We start from the raw sequence: 15847 nt of genomic DNA, 5'->3' as shown, positions 1-15847 counted from the left end.
ACTCATTCCTAGGGGCAGGATTTCCTGCCATGCCCAAAAGGGAAAAGTGTAAAATTCTTGGAAATGTGGAATCCCTTTAGAACCTACCACAAAAACCTGTAACTTAGATTTCTAAAGGCTTTGGGTGTCCTGGAGATTCTATACTACAAATGACAGGTGACAGCAGAAACCACTAGCTCAAGAATCAAAAACAAAGCCGTAAAACTGCAGCATGAGTTTCTAGGCTTCACAACCTATGTCTGGGGGTTAACTCTTCATTCTGATTTTCCAACTCACTGGAAACATTTTCTAGTTTCTGTTCAGTGATTTTCTGAAATTGATTTCTGAGCCTGTTTCTGAGTCTCTGCACTGAATAAGGCTTTAATGATTAAATAGACATTTCAGCATCTCAAGCAGTAATCAGATATAACCTGCCAGTAATCAGCCATGTGACTTTGAAAGAGTCACTCACTTAATCTCTTTTTTCCTTGATTTCTTTGCAGCAATATTGAGGAGAGTCACCAACCCGTACCAATCTCGTAAGGTCCTTATGGTGGCCAGAGGAGATTAAATGCCCTGTACTAAGTCAGCAAAGATGACCTATGCAACTTCCACAATTAGTAATAAAACAACTAATATTTCCTGAATGCTTCCTTAGGAACTTTGTATTCACATTATTCCAGTTAATATTTAAAACCAGCCCTAATGAATTGGTAATATTATTGACCTCATAATACATATGAGGAAAATGAGGTTTGGAGAGATTCAGTAAATTGTTGACCATGTTGAATGGTAAAGTTGAAGCTCAAGCCAAGAAGTTGGACTCCAAAATGTTTTTAACTATTCAGCCATTCTCTTTGAAGTTATATAATTGTTGGTGTAAGAGCACTAATGGGAAAACTGAGGCCAGTCCTGGGAACACTTGGGCAGTAGGAGCAGGAGTCAGCTGGATATGCCCATGGCTGAAGCCAGTTCCAAACCCACTAGGTAGCAGCCCATAGCAGCTCCACTAACTGCAGACTCCACCACAGGGCAGCTCAGGGGTGGGAGAAGAGGCGCCCAGGCAGAGTTGCTCAGTTGTCTGGTGGGCTGAGACTGCAATAAGAGGTTTTTATTTGTAGCTGGGCTAAGTTGGGCATCATAAGTTGACAGTTCTTTTAGCTTTAATATAGGTTGGTGTTGTCAGGTAGCAATTATAGTTTAGTAGCCATCCCCCACAGGCTGTGATCATGTAACACTCTCCTACCAGGTACCTGCTTTGCTCACTACCTGTTCTAAGCATTGTGGTACTCCCTGTATTGCCCCTAGAATGGGAGTTCCATGAATGCAGACATATCACTCTTTAACTCATTCTGGGACCCCTAAAACCCAACACACTGCCTGATATAACAAGCTCTAAAATTTTTAACTTTTTGATATTGAATTCTTACATCAACCTGCAAAGTAGATATTATTATCCCCAACTCATAGGTAAGGATACCCGAGTCATCAACTTGTCTATGCTCATATTTCCATGCCACATTGCCTTAGACCACTATTTAAATTGAGAATTATACAATAATTCAGATTCTACAAATCCATTTGGGTGTTCAATGCTTCTCTGGTTGGTTTTCTAAATTAATCATGCTAATCTTCAAGTTGAAAAATTTCCATTTCCCTTTGTATGCCACAAAAATTCATTAGCAATTATAGAAAATTCCCAGTCTAATGGTTTCTTTGTCCTTCTAAAGGGATGCAATAGCTAGCATTTCTTAAAAGCATCTGATGATGACAGCAACTTGTACTAAATTTTCTTAGATTGTTAGGATTTATAGTTTGATCATCCTTTTAAAAATCAGATTAATAGCTAGAAAATTTATTTTAAAAATACAATCAGAAATCAACAAACTATTCTGTTGCTACAGGAATATTCATTCATTCATCATTCAACAAATGTCTATTAAAAGCCCACTATGTTCAGTGTTTTCAACTTTTACAGTTGCCAGAACTCTTATTGGAAAAGAAAATAAATTAATGGATAGTACAGGGCTTTACACATTGCTCTTTCCCAAACATTCTTCTATATCAACAGAGCCTAATGAATTAGCCCACTGGAATTATTCTAATGTTAGAAAACAGACCCTGTGGCAAGTTGATGGAAGAAATATTTTGGTATTTCTTGATGCATTTCAAAGCACTTGAACATATATTCATACCCATATCCCCATCCACATGCTATTGAAATGAAACATGATAAATTCATTCACTGGCACTTATTAATGCCTACTTTAGACAAGGAACTGTGCTAGTTGCTACAAATGCAGAAAGATAAGACATTGTTCTCACCTGCAAGGGCTCTGAGCAAAGTGTAGAAGAAAGGAAAATGTGAAACTACAGCATGAAGAGTGCCACCGATAAAGTAAAGGCCGGAGTAATGGGGCACATGCTCTCTCTAGCAACACCTTAAGCAACTTCATTGCCTGGTGATAATAGAAAGAACTAACAGTTAAGTTCTCATGTTGTCTAATCTGCCATTTTCAACTTTCGAAATCATTCTAATCTTTCCATTCCTGCATTTTGCCAATTTTATTCATGTCGTCAACATCAAAACATCATTTCATTCAAGTCCCTTGCTGGCCCTTGTGCTACCAGTACAAGGAGAAAATTCACTTTCAAAATTAAATGTGACTCTTTTCTTTAGTTATAATCACTGGAATTAACATCTGAATATTAACTTTCTGCTCCTCTCTTGTGCTTTTATGCCCAAAATCCAGAAAAGTCTGAAGAATCTTCATTTAGCAGTCATGTATAGATGTATGATTTGCCTATTGAAAGAGCTGTATGAAGACTGAAAAAATAAATGTCCTCCTTCCCTGCACCCACTCCATACCATCCACGTACCCACACTCCTGCCGCCCTGCCTAATCATTCTGGACCTGCAATTGTACAAGAGTCACAATGATGAGTTGCCATTGCAGCGTAAAACCTTTCTAATATTCATGTACTTTTAGTAGAATCAGAATAGTTAGATAAATAAAGAATATGTGCACATATATATATATATATAGATAGATAAATCTGAAAGAAAAAAAAAAAAACCCTGATCAAAACATACACAGGAATGGTGATTTTTTTTTTGTTGGTTTGTTTTGCAAATAAAAAGTACTTTGCAGATAAATTACAAACCACAAAGATTTTCAATGTATGATGGGTGGTGGGTAACCAATCTTTAGAATTATTTTTGAAGATAATTTTAGCAATTCTGTTCAAATGATGCTTTTTTAAAGACAGCTATTTTTCTGAGTGGAACATATGTCAGGAGAGCAGGATAAAAGCCTAATAAAAACATATCTGATTATAAATGAGATTTTCCAGTAAGTTGCTTTTCAGTGGCTGGGGTATTTGCCATTGTCCTTGAAAACCAAGGTTCCCAGGGATCTGCTTGAGTAGTTAATGAGATAGTTTCTCATGGCAGAGGAGTCTGGGTCCACAAAGGATTATCTAGTTTTGTGGATTTTCAAATGTTCTTTTTAGAAGCCCCAGGTTTAAAAGTGCTCCTACTTCTAACAGTTCCCCATCTGTTCATGCTGTTGACTATAGAAATCTATATACATGCACATACACTAAAAGGAGCAGCCATGTAGGCAAATTCACCTCTCAAAGGCATAGTGAATTTCACATCGTTGCCCTGTAATGATTACCACTAAGAAGGCAGTCAGAAATACCCCACCAGGAGCCAAGGGCTGCCCACCTGACCTGTGCCCCCTGGAGCTCTCCTTTGGAGCATCCCCTTGATGATGAAAGACATTGGTAGATGCCTGCTCAGGTACTCGGTCCTTGGCACTTCCTTGGTACAGCAGCACCCTCATTACATCTCACAAGGGTGGTTCTTCTCACAACAGGTAAGCTATCTGGTCACAAAGTCACGCTACACACAGTTTACAAAGATGACCTCCATGTTCCAGTGGTACAATCGGTCAGCACGGTACTTATACAAAGATTATAATCTCAGAGACCTGAAGTGGGAAACTGGGGACTTGGAATCTACCTATATCTGCCCTAACTTCTCTGGAACTCTGGAAAAATCACTTCACCTTCCTTTACCTTGAGTTTCCTCATCTGTGAAATGAGGGAATTACAACAGATTTTTCTCAAAGGTCTCATATGCCTCTAACAGTATACAATTACAAATGAAAACCCAAATTAATCATAGAAATTACTCTATGACCCACCAATTTTACATACATACATACATAAGTGTATGTCTATAAAGACAGGCAAACTAGCAGAGAGACAGAGAGCAAAATCACCCGCAAACTGACAAGGAGACATGTGTAAGATTGCTCATAGCGTTTTTGTATGTACTATAACAAAAAACAACAAAATCACAAACCTGATATTTCATTCTCCGGAAATGGGTAAATAAACCATCATCATGCATCACTTAACAGACACAGGCTACCCAAAATGCAATGTTGGGCAAGTTTGTCCTTGTGCAAACACCATAGAGTGTAATTACACAAGCCTAGAGGCATAGCGCCTGCACAGCTTGGTACTATGGTTTAGCCTCCCAGGACCACTACCATATACATAGCTTGTTGTCTAAAGCATTAAGTGACTGTGCTAGTACTTGGAATCCCACACAGAAGTGAAAAGGAAAGAGCTTGAGGCACGCTGGTCAGAGACACCTCAGACCCGTGACCTGGGGCTGCCAAGGGCAGTGAACAATAGTTTTCCAAGGCCGCAATTTAAAATTGGCCTCCAATAAAATTACATTGCAAAGAGGAGGGAAAGAAGACACAATGGAAAGGGTAAAAAATTTGAAGAGGCAGAGTGTGAAGAATTCATGGTGGGGAAAGCACTGGACTGACATGTAGTGGTGGGAAAGGTGCAGTATTTCCTGAAGTAAAAAGGATTGACAGATGTTGACGACACTTGGGAACATGAAGGAAATTTAGATTGCCCAGAGTTGAGTGAAGCATTTCTGAATTCTCAGAAAGCTGGTCAAGAAAAAGATGATACAAAAAGAAACTCTTCTGATGATAGCAAATTAAAGAAGAAATGAGATGCTGCTGACAAACTAGAGATCTTGATCCTGAACAAATAATTGGTGCCATAGACAGTTGTAGAGAATTAATGTTTCTCATGAAATGAAAAGATTCTGGTGAGGCAGGCTGGGTGGTGGCAAGAGAGGCAAATGTGGAGTGTCCTCAAATTAGAATTATTATGAAGAAAAACTAACTTGGCATTCTTCTCCAGATGAGCTAAAAAATTGTATATGTGTATATATGGGTCTTGGTTTTATTTGTGAAGAAATAACTACATTCTAATGAAAATCAAATTTGATGTGTTCATTTTGAGGCAGCACTAGGAGAGTTGTTGGTGTTTGGTTTTTTTTTTTTGGTTTTTTTTTTTTTTTTGGCATCTGTCACACTGTTCACTTTGAAAAAATAAATAAGACCTTCCTGTAATGGCTGCCTTTATCAGAAAAGAACAGTTGATACCATAGTATTTTATTTCCTTCTACATGAAAGAACAACTTTTCTTAATATTGAAGGAAATCTCCACAATCATTATACAAACAGAATTTTTGTTTAAGTCATATATGCTTAAGTACCATTCTGGAATTTTTGTTCATTTGTGTGTATATATAAAATACATTTATAATGAGTTGTTTGGTTTTTTTGTAACAATCACCAAATGAAAACAGCATTTTGTGACTATGGATAAGCCCAGTTTCAATTACACCATCATTTTGATCAACCTGAAAAATAAATCATTCTAAGTTAAATTGAAAATTTTCCTGAAGACTTTATCTTCCAAATAAATAGATGATTTTATAATTAGGCAATTTAAATTCGGAATCAACAGTGAAGAGATGCATGCGGGTCTCAACAGGACTGTAAAGTGGTGGATAGATATATTCTCTAAATCTGATGTCATTTTTATACCTTTTAAGTATATTAAATATGTGTAATAAATATGTGTTACCTTCACATATCATCACTTCAAAATCCTTTTTGCAGCCTTAGGAAAATTATTACCCCATCTCCTGATCTTTTAAGCTGCCTAATTTTCAGGAACTTTTTAGAAACTTAAAATGCACTTTGGTTTAAACTTTAAAGCATTTGTTTGACTATTTCTGTGGCTAACTCTATTAGTAGATACATGATGTACATAGTTTCAGGAGTGACTAGACTTTTCTCACATTTATTTTGACAAAACTAATGAAGGAAGTCTCTTGTTGTCTTCTAAGGCCATAGCCAAACCCTGGGACATCAGAATAAATAGAACCTATTAAGAAATTGCCATACTCTGTCAGTATAGGAAACATAAAATCAGTGCACCACATTTTTCTGTGCCCTATGAAGAGATTTCTCTACTCCTCCTCTATCCATCATCCACTAGGATATTCTGTTCGTCCTGATGCAGTGGCATTTAGCTTTCTTATAATATGACGATCTGATGCACATGACCGATTTGGGGCTCAGTTGATTTAAGACCTTCACACCAGCAATTCTAGCTATTAAAATTTCCATTATGGGGGAATTTATTCTTACGGTGCCATTCAGTTGTCATATCATAGATTTGCATTTAAAAAAATTACTTTTATGAATTGAGCTAGCCACCTAGTTAATATGCCTCCATTCTGCATTAATGATGTTATTTCTCATGTAGCGAACATACCCCGGTAGACTTAACAATAGTGGAGAGGGTCAGCCATTGGCCAGGAAAGATATTCTTAAATTTCCCTCATGTTATGTTATCCATTTGGTTCAATGTGGCAGCTAAATGGCAGCTGTTAAGACTCCAGAACAATTAGAATCTAGATGAAACCAGAGACTGTGGAGTTACCTTTTAAAATGAATAGGCTTCTGAGATAATCATTTTCATGCACATCAATTTAACACATATTCACTGAGCCCCTTCTGCATGTCAGGCACTGTTGCAGTCACCGAGTATCCCAAATCTTTGTCCTCAAGTATCTTGCATTCTAGTGATAACTTAGAGGCTTGAAATGACACACATGGGCATGTGATGACAGAGATGATGACTGAGATCTTCCATGACACTCCAAGCTAAGCCAAGTACCTTTCTCTCTGCTCTGAGGACACACTGGGCTTGGAGCAACAGTTATTTCAACAGGTTGCATTTATATCCCAGCTCTGCCACCCAATTGGTGTAAAACCTTGGGCCAATGAACTCAACTCTTTGGCATTTCATAACAGTAGCTAATCCTTACTGAGCACCTATGTCTATGTGCCACACACTCTGCTAAGTGTCTTACATAAGTCATTTCATATAATTCTCCCATCAATCGTACAAGATAGATCCATCGCATTTGCTGTTACTCTTTAATGCTAGGACCTATACCAAATAAGGAAGTGAGACACTTATTTGTCTTCTTGACCAACCCCCCCCCCACACACACACTTATAGGTAAGTTGAGAAGTCAGTCTGACCAGATGACAAGTAGTCCATATAGTGGGTTAGCTGGCAATGGGCACTCCAGGCCAGAAACAGAGGAGCCAGTTGCACTCAGCAGCACATCCTTTCCCCTCCCCAAACTAAAGTGGGTCAGTACTGAGTGTCTAAGATCCTACTCTGATTTCCACCATAAATGGTGGATACTTACCAAGTATCTTCCAAAGTATTCTTTAAGACATCAATGCGATAGCATTCTGTGGTTAAGTAAGGTTACACAGGCTTTCCTATCTCAGTAATTCTCAGCCACTAAGAGGCCATGTGGGTGGTGACTCTCGGAGAGAAGTATATTACAGGCACCTTTTCTTCAACCCACTTGTCAGGAAATCCCTTTGCATGGAGCACCTCCTAAGCCTGGCATTTTATGGGATGCACTTTGAGAAATTATCAGGCCTTTATTCTATCATTAGACAGTGCCAAGAATGTGAAACCTTGGAAAATTATTCTTAAAGAATCAAAATGGTGATTTGTTTTTCTTCTTTTTCACTGTAAAAATGAGAAGTCCTATCACTAGGTTAAAGTTTTGAAACAGAAATAAATTTTTCTTATTTAGATATCTTTTCTTGTCTTTTCTGTGTCTATATAGCTCCAAATGTATATCCGCATGTGTGTGCATTGAGCACTTAAAATATGCAGACACTTTGCTAAATGCTTTGCACATTTCACCTCATTTATCCTCATGATACCTCTGTGAGCTAGCAAATATAATCTCCAAATTAGAGATTAGAAACTTGAGGATCAGAAGCTTTAATTAACTTCCCAAAGTTGCACAGCAAGTAGGTGATTGAATCATTGTTTAAATAGTTATTTCTGATTCCAAAGCCTATGTGTTTAAGCATTAAAATAGTGAAATAGTTATTTTCTTATCTAGAAAAAAGAATTTGTCCTGAATATACTGCTGGGGGTTTATCTTATCTTGGATCATCATACAGCTCAGTTCTGTGTTGGATGATACAAGAACAACCCAAAACTGTTCCCACTTTTTATTTGTCCTTGCCTCCCTTCTCTGACTTTCAATAAGTGTCTTAAGGGCTTCACAGCAAGTAATCCTAAATGCAGACCACATTGTTTTTCTGTTTTATGGCTCAATAATCTCCTCTGTTGTAAATACATTCAGAAATGATTGTGGCTTTTTCTTGAAGCCTCAACATTTTTTAAAAAGTGATTTATTTTGATAGCACTTTAGTCTCATGATTTCAAATATTAAGTTACTTGGTTCAGGTGGTCTTATATTTTCCCATAAATGTGTTTATGTCACCCCACAGACTGAGAAATTTCATTGCCTTTTTTTTTTCTTTCTTTCTTCATTTGATTTTGTGCAGGAGGAGAACTGAATTCTTTGAACTTGTCAGTAAAGGAGAATATGATTGGAACATCAAAAGTCATCGTGATATATTTCGGTAAGAAAGAGTTCTTGTTTATGTGTTTCTTCATTATTTGAAGATTTAGCAACACTTTTCTGACAGTGCTAAAAGCACAGATGTGATTTTTAAAGTAATAAATCCTAAATTACATTAAAAACATTCAGAGATTAGTCAAATAATTAGAGGAAAGATAATGTGTTTTTGTCTTCTAAGTTATATTTTTGCCCCCCTCCATAAATTTGTCTTTAATTAGAAAATGATGTTCAATTGGTTCAGCTTCAGTAAATCATGACTTTTTCTTTTCCTGTGGGGGAAAAGAGGTAGGGGTGCAAGTTGAGGATGAATAGGGTTCTTGAACATCAGAGAAGGGATGTACAAAGAACTTGTTTTTATAAAACAATAGGCGTTGTAGATAGAAACTCATCAGAACAATTCTGGCGGTGGCAATGAGTCTATTGTAGCCTGTTCACAGAACTTCTTTCCTGTTGTTTAAAAAGGACAGCAGCAAAGCATCATGTTACTGCAGCCCTTCCAGATGGTCAGGCACTGCAGTAAGTCCTTACATAACATCGACAGGGGTTTCAAAACTTTCCTGAAGCAAAATGAGGTATACCAAAACCAATTTTGCCATAGAGTAATTGATAAAAACAAGAGCTATGTTCCTAGGGCATATTTCTGAGCACAAAAATATCACTTCTAAATAAAAACTTAAAACATTTATAATATTAAACAATCATTTGTATTCATTATTCACGTATTCTTTTTCTAACCAGCTTGTTCCGGTTCAGAGTCCTGAGTGGCCAGAACCTATCCTGGCAGCTCAGGGCTCAAGGGAGGAGTCAACCCAGGACGGGAAGTCCTTCCATCACAGGCAGCACATGCACGTGTGCGTGCACACACACAAAGACACACACACACTCAGACTGGGACATGGGAGAAATGTCATGAGCCTAAGTATACACTGTTGTGATGTGGGAGAAAAAAAAACAAGTACTGGGCAAAACCCTCGCAGACATGGAGAGAATGTGCACACTCCACACAACTCTGACCCCAGCCAGGAATCTGCTTTTTTTCCCCTTGCCAACTTCATATTAAAATGATGTTGAATGAAATAACATCATGCCAGGAGCTGCCCTATTCCTTTCTCACACCACACCTTAGCACTATCCGCACCTTACCCATACCAGGTCATCTGCGCCCTTCCTCTGAATATTATTAGGAAAGCTCTGAGGAAGCTTAGGAGGAAAGCTTATGGACTCACTGTGCCTGCTCTACCCCAAGGAATCCCCTTGCCCAGCAGGGTCCTTGCCCATAACCATAGGTGAAACTCTGCCTGCCTCCTTCCCTGTGCAGCTCATCTCCCTCACACTTTCCTGAGGCCTTGTCACTGAGAGCCCTCTATTTCTACTGTGTTTCTGCATTAATATTTCTCTGTATCATCTTTACAGATCTTTTCTTCATCCTTTCTATTGGGTGTGGAGAATAGGAAAGGATTCCGTCAAGACTAACACTTCCTCTTGTGTCCTAATTCCATTCCCAGCACCGCCCCCAGCCCCCACTCCCACCTCGCTATATCAAGTATACTCCTTTGACTTGCATTTTCAAACTCTGGGTTGCTTTTTTTTCCCATCATGCCCTTTCTCAGCCTAAAAATATACTTCCATCCCCTCAGTTAAAAACAGTCATCCCTGAAAAATGCCTCAAGATCCAATTATAGTTTTCCCCCTCCCTTCAATGCCAAACTTCATTCAACATGCCTCCTAACTTCTTGCAGGGCAATTTCTTTCATTGTAAATAAATTTTAATTACAGGAGCATGTTTTTTTTTTGCAACAAGTTTAAACATCACATATAAACCCCCGAATCTTGGAGCTCCACCTCCATTTCCCACACGTTCGAAAAGCCACCCTCCGTTATCTGTGTGCTGTGTCTTTCCAGACCGTATATTCCCTTAAGAAACATACCATTTAGTATGGATTTATTTGTTTTAAAGTAAATTATATATTTATTTGTCAGTCTGAATTTATTTGTTCACTCAGTTAGATGCCTTGAAATTCTTTCTATGCCCATACTTTGGCATCTTTTTGTGTTGCATAGTGCTCTAAAGTATGGGCTGACCACAAAGTATTTACCCATTCCTCTGCTAAGGAATTTAGCCTAAGAAATGTGATGGCTGCTCCTTCTGAAATTCACCAATCACAGCCAAGGATAAAATCCTATGACCTTTGTTTTATTCCGCTTCCTTGATCTCCTCACAGCTCCTGTGTTGTTGGCCTTTCCTTTCTTAAAACTCTCTTGTCTTGAATGGTGCAGTCATGCTCTTCTGAATTTTCTTTCTTCTGATTCTTCTATCTCCTTTTTGTCCTTCTCCAGCCCTACCTCCTCTCCTGCTATCCTTTAAAACTAACTACCCCCAAGGGCCTATTTTTTATAGTCTCTTATCCCCCATCCCTCACTGGAGGGGGGTGGGGGGTTGAGTTAGGTTTCCAATCCTAATTCTTCTCAATACAATACCTGGTTTCTGGGGTCTGACTTCTGAGCACAAACTCTAAAATGCTGGCATTCATTCTGCATCTCCGCCTGGATGTTTTCCTGCAGTCATTTTTACATTTTGGGAGCAGGGAACCTCTTCTTTAAGGAGAATTTTATCTGGAAGCACAGTATGTAAAATAGAAGTTCTCCAGGGGCTCCACACCACCCCCCTGCTTTGCCCTCTTTCCTGCATTTATGGTTAGATTCTGGCCATGTACACAAGGGCAGGGGGCAGGAGGGAAGCTCTGGGAGCACTCAGAGAATTTGAAAACAGTAATAAAATCAACTAAGAGTTGGTCTGCTTATCCTTGCCATGTGCCTGTAAATCTAAACAATGTCAGTGATGAGATGCTTTCCCCCCTGAAAAAATCATTTGTTGGTCTAAATTCTAAACAATTGATGAAATTTCTGTTGAGTACCAAAATAATTGATACAAAAGCTTCAAATTAGCACGTTATTATTTATCCTTTCATTGTGCATATGTTGTACATTAAGCTAATTTCAAGAATGCCCATTTACATGGTCAGCCCCTGACACAAGGGACATGGTACACTCTCGAGTAAGTTCCTAATGGTTTGGAACCTTCTGCACTCGCTCTGGGTATAGACTTCCTCTGCAAACCCTGTAGAACATCACATTCCTGCTTTCAAGCAGTATATTCAGAGTAAACAACGATAGTACAATGATGCTAAAGAAGAAGAAACATAACTTGCGTTACTTCAATTCTGTCATTTTCTGTGACCAGTTTTGGGGGTTTTATTCATGTTTAAGATTTAAAATAGTGAAACAGTACAAACTGCAAGAAGTAATATTTTTGTCTGATAAGTGAAAAATTCACTTCATACATGAAATCTTTTACTGAATTTGAATATATAACTTTAAAACTTGAATGTAATCCTTCTAAGCTGTTAATTATTTTAAAACTAGAGAATAAATAAAAAAAACAATTATGACAAGATCATTATTGAAATAAAGGAGAAGAGGGGCTGATAAACATGATCAGATACTCTAGGAATCCCCTCTTCTTCATATACCTCACCGAGGATAGAAATAGCATGTCTTCCTCAGCCTTTCATTCATTCCTTCAATAGCACTGAGTGAACTGGCACCACCGATCTGTAAATTGGACTTGAATTATGTGGTGCTCAAAAATAAAACAGGTGGTGCCCTCCCTGGGGTTAAGCTTAGGGGTTAAGGCTTAGTGCTAGCACCACAACAGCCTGAGTTCAGTCCCCCACTCGCTGCTCCCCTCAGTCAAGCTGCCTGTTCTGCTCCCCACTCTGTCTCTGGTGAATCCTCTCACCGCCCCCCAAACCTGTGGCCTGTACCCCAGTTCTTGTATGCATCAATAAATAAATCTTTAAAAAAAAAAGAGTTATCAGCATTTGAGCATCTAGCAGATTCTCAATAAACTTGTTGATTGACAGATTAGTGGCCATATGAATTTGAGAAGTAAGCTTTGAATTATTAAGCAGATGGAAGCTAAGTAATTATCCAAGTTATGGTACAAATAGGCAACCTCACAGATTATTTCCTCCACAGGAGAGGGAATGCAAATTGCAATGCATTTCCTACAGCCTCCCACTCTGGTACCAGCAGAACCCAAAATGAGATGCCGGAGTGTAGCATGAAGGGCCTGGTAGCCTTGTGATAAGTACAGACTCCTGAGTCTGTTGCTAATTTACCTCCATTTACCTCTTCCATTTACCTCTCAGGAAGACAGGAGCAATAGCACCTATCACTGAGAGTTGTGCCAAGGATTCATTTGGTTGGACTTTAGTCGCTATTATTTAGCTGGGAAAGCACTTAATACAGAAGCAGGCATACAGTGAGCACTGTAGAGACTCGTGACAGAAGATCAAATATGATGGCCAGACAGATGTGTCTCTCCCTAGCTAGTGCACAGCGCAGGGGTGTCTGCTGTTAGATGCTGCCTGACTTGGAGGGCTGCTGGTTGTATTCTGAATGACCTATTGTTATCTGCCCTCTCCTTCTTCCCACGAGGAGCTTCCTGGGGAAGTTACACAAGCCCCACCGCCATCAAGGCTTGCTCTGCCATCTGGGCAGCAGACATGTTTCCCCAGCACTGGAACCTGCTGGGTATAAATGTTAACACCTGACATCAGGACAGCCCTCTGACCTTTAACAGCACACCCTTTCTCCCAAAAGAGTCAGCCACGATGTGCTTTCCCAGCTCAGACCCTTTACTGCTTTTCATCACACCCTGCTGGTTTCCATACAAAGAAAGCAGATTTTGGACAGAGTATGCCTTATTTCCCTCCTCCTGTCATATCAAACGATAAGCACCACAGCTATCTGCAATTTGAATTGTTTCCCTGTTTTTGTGTCGGTATGATTTCTAGTAAAACGCAATAGAAATCTGCTGCTCAAAAACTGGATTCACATCTCTCCTGTGCTTTCTTATGTGCCCAAATTAATGAAAGTTGTAACTGAATATGTTTCTTCTTCATAATGCATATAAAGCATGGTTGCAGCCAGGTAGTAAACTGGAAGGAAAGTGTGACTTTCCCCTATAAATCTTAGCTCCACAGAGCAGATGCTAAGGTGGCATGAGCCTCGCCTTTTTGTATAAACTTTCTTCCATCCCATAAATGAGCAATAAATTGGTAAGTAGATTCATCAGCTCCATATAGTATTTTACACTGATTCCCTTGCTGATAATCAAAAATCAAAAGCATTGTCCACTACAAACTATTCTGAGAGGAGCTTGCTTAGCTCAGGTATAGAGAAGGGAGTGCTTTGCCTTCCTTGATCTGCTGTAGACAAAACAAAAGGGCCACCCCAGGGTATGTGCAAGCTTTGTCTTCCCAAGCAGTGTGGCCACGTGACAGACATGCTAAACACGGGACCATAAACAGAGTGTCCCTTGTTGAGGAAAAGAAGATGTGAGCTAGCCTTCTTTCCATTTTATTTATTTATGTATCTAGGATGGGTTTGTTTAGGAATGCAACAAAAGATTATTCAGGCTGTTTTGTATGGTTCTGTTTTTCAGATCAATGTTAATGACAGCCTGTGACCTTGGAGCCGTGACCAAACCGTGGGAGATCTCGAGACAGGCAAGTGGTGATTAATGGCAGGGCTCAGCAGTGGAGGGAAAGCGGGTGGGGGGGCAATATTCCCAGAGCTCTGACTACCAGGTTCCGAAACCATAGTCAATTTGCATCAGTATTAACATGGTATAAAAAATAGCAGGAGGCTTAAGCATGACATATTTTATTGCATAGTCTTTATCATGCTTCTACTGTGTAATAGTATTTCTGTCTCTAAGGTGGTATTGTTTGTTTGTTTGTTTTTTATTTTAATACACTAAATCCAAATAATACTTTGGCCATTTCTTAAGGCAAGACTTTAAAAAATGTTTTTGAATAGGTAATCAAGTTTAATACAAGGTCCAGTTTCTTACATCTGAAAAATAAAGGAAGTAAAAAGAAAATTCTATTTTTCTAAAGACTGTTTAAAGATCAGAGAGCTCTTTGATCAAAGTGTGCAATATTCAATTAAATTTATTAAATTAAACATGCCTGGTTTTGCTGCCAAAAAGTGTTAGTTCTAGAACAGGAATAGTTTTCAGTTCTGTGACTGCCCAACTTAAGATCCTTGATAACCGATAGTATTTGGAGGTTAATCATCTTTAAGTTTCATGAGGTACCTACTGGGTAGACTATGGGATCTAAAATAATAACTTGGTATCTTAAGACAGAACAATTTTAGAGAATATAAGATTCATATAACAACAAGTATTTGTTTAGTAAATGACTAATATTATAAGTAACTTTTATTGACTAAATAACTAATATGAAATGACTGCTTTATATGCATTACCTCATTTAATCCTTAAGATTCCCTTTGAGATAGGCACAGTTAACAATGGAAACTCAAATATATCACATCCTAATTTCTGGAAACTGTAACCATTACCTTAGAAGGAAAAGAATCTTTGCAGATATGATTAAGAATCATCAAGCATACCATCATCATCATCCTGTATTATCCAGATGAACCCTAAATCTGATCACAAGTGTGCTTATAAGAGAAAGGCACAGGGAGCTTACATGTCCAGAAAAGAAGACAAAGTGAAGATAAGGCAGAGTAGAGTAATGTGGCCACAAGCAAAGGAAAGCTGGCAGCCATCAGAGGCTGAGCAAGGCAAAGATCAGATTCTCCTCTGGAGTCTCCAGAGGAAGCACAGTCCTCCCAACAACTTGATTTCTGTCCAGTGAATTGATGTTGAACTTCTAACTTCCAGAATTACAAGAAACGAAATTCTTGTTGTTTTAAGCCACCAAATTTGTGGTAATTTAGGGCAGCCTTATGAAATCAATACAGTTGTTATCCCTGTTTCACAAATGGGGAAAATGAATCTGAGAAAGGATAAGTTGCCTGAGGTCACCAGGTGCAGAATAGTAGAGCTAGATATTCAAATCCTAGCATTTGGGGCTACAAATTTTTCATTCTTCAGAGTCCTTTATGGTTTCTTACACAGGATGC

At 38.7% G+C, this 15847-nt stretch overlaps 1 protein-coding gene across 1 annotated transcript in view; it reads left to right on the top strand.

Moving 5' to 3' along the window:
• Positions 1 to 15847, top strand: part of PDE11A (phosphodiesterase 11A) — a gene marked incomplete at its 3' end in the record, with an annotated part of 328181 nt that overhangs the window by 269512 nt on the left and 42822 nt on the right. The window contains exons 16-17 of the mRNA XM_084238078.1: positions 8766 to 8843; positions 14352 to 14415. Coding sequence (XP_084094204.1) covers positions 8766 to 8843; positions 14352 to 14415 — 142 coding nt within the window. The remainder of the gene's footprint in view (positions 1 to 8765; positions 8844 to 14351; positions 14416 to 15847) is intronic.

The sequence above is a fragment of the Talpa europaea genome, assembly GCF_964194135.1.
Source record: "Talpa europaea genome assembly, chromosome: 1".
NCBI classification, from domain to species: Eukaryota; Metazoa; Chordata; class Mammalia; order Eulipotyphla; family Talpidae; genus Talpa; species Talpa europaea.
Note: the sequence above shows the minus strand (reverse complement) of the source record. Positions and strands in the feature narration are given on the sequence as shown.